This window comes from Cottoperca gobio, chromosome 3, assembly GCF_900634415.1.
Source record: "Cottoperca gobio chromosome 3, fCotGob3.1, whole genome shotgun sequence".
NCBI classification, from domain to species: Eukaryota; Metazoa; Chordata; class Actinopteri; order Perciformes; family Bovichtidae; genus Cottoperca; species Cottoperca gobio.
The window spans coordinates 13,765,786-13,769,474 of record NC_041357.1 but is presented as its reverse complement, the minus strand read 5'-3'; the positions used below and the strand labels follow the sequence as shown (position 1 = coordinate 13,769,474).

General features: G+C 37.7%; 1 protein-coding gene across 2 annotated transcripts; it reads right to left on the bottom strand.

Moving 5' to 3' along the window:
* Positions 1-427: 427 nt before the first annotated feature.
* Positions 428-3,230, bottom strand: LOC115004468 (RNA guanine-N7 methyltransferase activating subunit-like). 2 transcript variants are annotated; one of them, XM_029426097.1, is made up of 3 exons: positions 3,120-3,230; positions 2,719-2,886; positions 428-1,398 (listed from the first exon to the last, which is right to left on the bottom strand). In XM_029426097.1, exons 2-3 carry the CDS (start codon positions 2,883-2,885, stop codon positions 1,176-1,178), a joined length of 390 nt encoding a protein of 129 aa, XP_029281957.1. In that variant the 5' UTR covers position 2,886; positions 3,120-3,230; the 3' UTR covers positions 428-1,175. The 2 variants fall into 2 exon arrangements, with proteins under 2 accessions (XP_029281957.1, XP_029281965.1); XM_029426105.1 differs by having other exon boundaries at positions 2,719-2,906; positions 3,120-3,216.
* Positions 3,231-3,689: the final 459 nt, after the last annotated feature.

Below are 3,689 nucleotides of genomic sequence, written 5' to 3'. Positions count from 1 at the left end.
TTGGGAACCACTGCTATAAACTACCAAAAAGCAAAAGACGCACCAATTCAACCCTTTCTCTACTGATCCCACACCAGTGGTCTCTTTTCCCCAAAAAGATAAATGTGTCCCTCACAGCATTGACTCATTGGAATCACCTTCCTGAGATGTAACATGAGGATGGGGATTGCTGTGGCACTAAAACGTAAGTCGGCAGCCTCGTGTGACTTTATGAATCTACCTGAGAGACGGCTTTAATAAAGTTCAGTATCAACACTGACGTCGATCCAGTGTTTTACATGCTGCATCCCTACAAGAGCTGCAACGAGTAGTCGATCGTCTGAAAAATGATCGCCAACTTTATTGATAATCGAATATGAAAGTAATTTTTCATGCAGAAAATGCTGTTTTCAGCCTCTCAAATATGGAGATTTCCAGCTTTTCTGTTTTATGTCAAAATTAACTGAGAACCTTACAAGACAGAAAACACTCAATTAAGAAAATACATGTTTATGTTAACAGTTCAGTATTCATATCAGTATTCTTACATCAGAGATTAGTCACAGAAAAATAAAGTCACATTACGAAATGATTTCCTCTGGAAATTGTGAGTCACTGTTTGCAACAATACTGTGCTGTATCATTTATAGCAATCTGATATCAAAGCATGTAAAGATGTAGCCGCATAAATATCTCAACTCCAACTTATAATGTAATAATCAAACATTGTTAAAAACAGCCCACATATCTGAAATACTAAAAGAGAAATGTGTGTTTTTTCAATGAGAACTATCAACTCATTATTATTCCAAAATGTATTGTGATTACAGTGCTGAGCAATATCAAGCAGTATGGGGGAAACATGACTGTTTGGGTATGGAAAAGTTAAGTGGAAGTCAAATAGAATCTGTAACTTTCTGCCGTCACATTTCAGAAAATATTCTGGGGAAAATCTAACTACGTATTTTTAATTAAGACAATACAACTGTCACAATATAAAAAAAGGTTCCATACAATTACAATGACGGACAGTATGTTATTAATATTGATATATTGCTCGGCTCTACATATGAGACTGTGGCAATGAGTCACAAGTACACAAAAAAAAAACAGTTGTATATTGCCACATTGTATTGCAATGCAAGTTGTAAGACTATGAATACTATAAATGCTGACAAAACCAGAGCGATTCAAGATCAGTAGCGGTCATAATGTGGTCTCTGATGATGGGAGTTGTATCCCTGGTTGGAGCTTGGAGGGCCTGATTGATGCCCACTTCCATGCCCTGAGTGCCTGTCTCTGTCTCTGTCTCTGTCTCTGTCTCTGTCTCTGTCATGCCAGTTTTGCTGCCCACGATTGTCCCCTCCCCAACCACCTCGGCCTCCTCCTCCCCATCCACGACCCCGACGGTCCTGGTACCTAGATGGAGACCGACAGAAATGAACAGTGAACCTTCAACAACAAGTATTAATACATGGAACATATAACAAGACAGTAAGAAACTCAGTTGCACATTTAAAATCGCCAAGAAATGGGGTAGAGTAAATCTAGCAGTGTTCACAGAGTATCTCCTTTCAAGATTAAAGAAACCAGATTTCTCCTTTACATGATCATTACATTTTTAAAAAAAGGTTTATAACTTATGTTGAAGCAGTCAAGTAACTAAAGACTTTGTCCGTTTAGACTTTTAGTTTTTATAATTTCATTTGAATATTGTGTCTATATTTTATGACTGTTGCTTTTGTCTTTTAACGTAAAGCACTTTATAAATGTCTTCCATACAAAATTACAATATTAATAAAACATTACTTCGTAATTTGAATAAGTCAAAATCAATAAACCTCCCCTGAAACTGAAAGAGAAACAATATTAAGATAGTTTAGTCCCACATCTAAAATATTAACAGGGACTTTTCAGATCATATTTTTAAGATGTGTAGCCTGATGATGAAGGTTTAGTTTTGGAAAGGAAAGCTAAGAATTGGTCTGAAAAAGTGTGACTGCAACCTTGAATGGATATCAAATCAAATGTATTTATATAGCCCAATATCACAAATTACACATTTGGAACAAGGAACAATTTCCTAAAAGAAACTCCACAATTAAAAGGGGGAAAAATGAAAGAAACCTCAGGGAGAGCAACTGAGGAGGGATCCTCTCTCAGGACAGACAGATGTGCAACAGATGTCGTGTGTACAGAATAAACAACATAGTACAAATACAACATACATTTGACAGAAATGATGTTGTGATCGAAAAAGAAATTAAACAACAGTTGCATAATGGATCCTATATGAATTATTACATCTGTGAAAGCACAAGCAGTCAGACAACAATACGGATTGTAAACGAAAGCCCAGGTTAGTCAGACTTATTTGGAATAGAAAAACTAATTTTAAATGGAAAATCTGAATCTATACTGTTCAATGTAAAACAGCTCTTTTCACCCAAAAAGGTCCACAAACTATGGAACCAAAGGAAACCGCATTGCTCGTCTGTCACAGGTTCCCAACGTCATGTTGCAATCTAAATCACTGGTGAACCACTTTAGTTTAGCTTTTAATACTTATAAGCAACATGACTATATCGCCGATCTCTATAAAGCATTGCTCCAACATCACACTCTTGCACATCGATCACTTCGTTATTAGACAGTCAGTCTTATCCACTGCAATAATACATGCAGCAACCTTAACCATCAAAAAGCATGCAAATTGTAGATTATGAAGGATCAAATTACCTGTCTCTGCCTCTGTGGTTTCCACCTCCACGACTCCTCCAGTCCTCGACGATGGGTGGGAGGTCAGCTGGACGGTTCACATACTGCTGGTATTCTTTGTCGTCCGATGAAAATCTGTCGGCAAACAACTCCTCGTAGCTCTGCTGGGTTTCCGTGGTTTCGGCCATACTGAAAAGGCAGATGAAAAGCTGCAGAAGCACTGGATATCACAACAAAGCTTATAACATGGCAAACATAGCACGTTTTTATATTTTTTTATTTACTATGCTGCATGACAAATCCCCCATGCGGAACAATATGAACTAGACTGTCCTGGGTGCGATTAGCAAGTGTTAGCTAAAGATACATATAACACAACAATCACAATAAAAGTTTTTTAACGCTAGAATTAAAAAACATACATTTACACGACGCGAATGTTGTTTCCTTTTGCTGCGAACTAAAAACGGTATATTTTAAGATATCCCGGTAACAGTACGTCGCTGAAACACTTCCCCCCGGAACAAATGAAAATATTTGAATAGTTCCGGAAGCGCGCGCACAGTTGCACACCTGCCACTGGCAGGCTGCCAGTGATTGATGGCTGTTACCTGCCAGTTAGAAACAGGACCAACGGTTGATATATAATCGTCTGAAGTCAGTTATTTGATACTTTAAAACTCAAGTTAGATGAAGACGCTAATTGCCATTGTTCTGTAACCGTTACTTTGCATAATTTAGGAGAAAGTACCAACTGCTGAAAACCGTCACTTAAAACATGTAAGTGCACCTTTTGAATTTAGAAAACCAATCAACGTTGTTGGTTGTTTTGGAACAGCATGTTTTAAAAATGTATTAGCTTTTAATTATTTCGTGGTTACTGACCACAGTTTGGGCTAAAACTCTGACTGAATCCACAGACACACACCGCAGATACCACAGGTTTAAAAAAAAAAAAAAAAAAGTGTGGGTGGCTCTGGCAGAAGCGTGGG

Excerpts from the sequence above, each read along its gene's own strand:
- LOC115004468 (XM_029426097.1), bottom strand. The coding sequence starts at position 2,885 with ATGGCCGAAACCACGGAAACCCAGCAGAGCTACGAGGAGTTGTTTGCC. Across the intron at positions 1,399-2,718 it reads AACCACAGAGGCAGAGACAG|GTACCAGGACCGTCGGGGTC; the intron begins GTAATTTGATCC and ends GTCTCCATCTAG.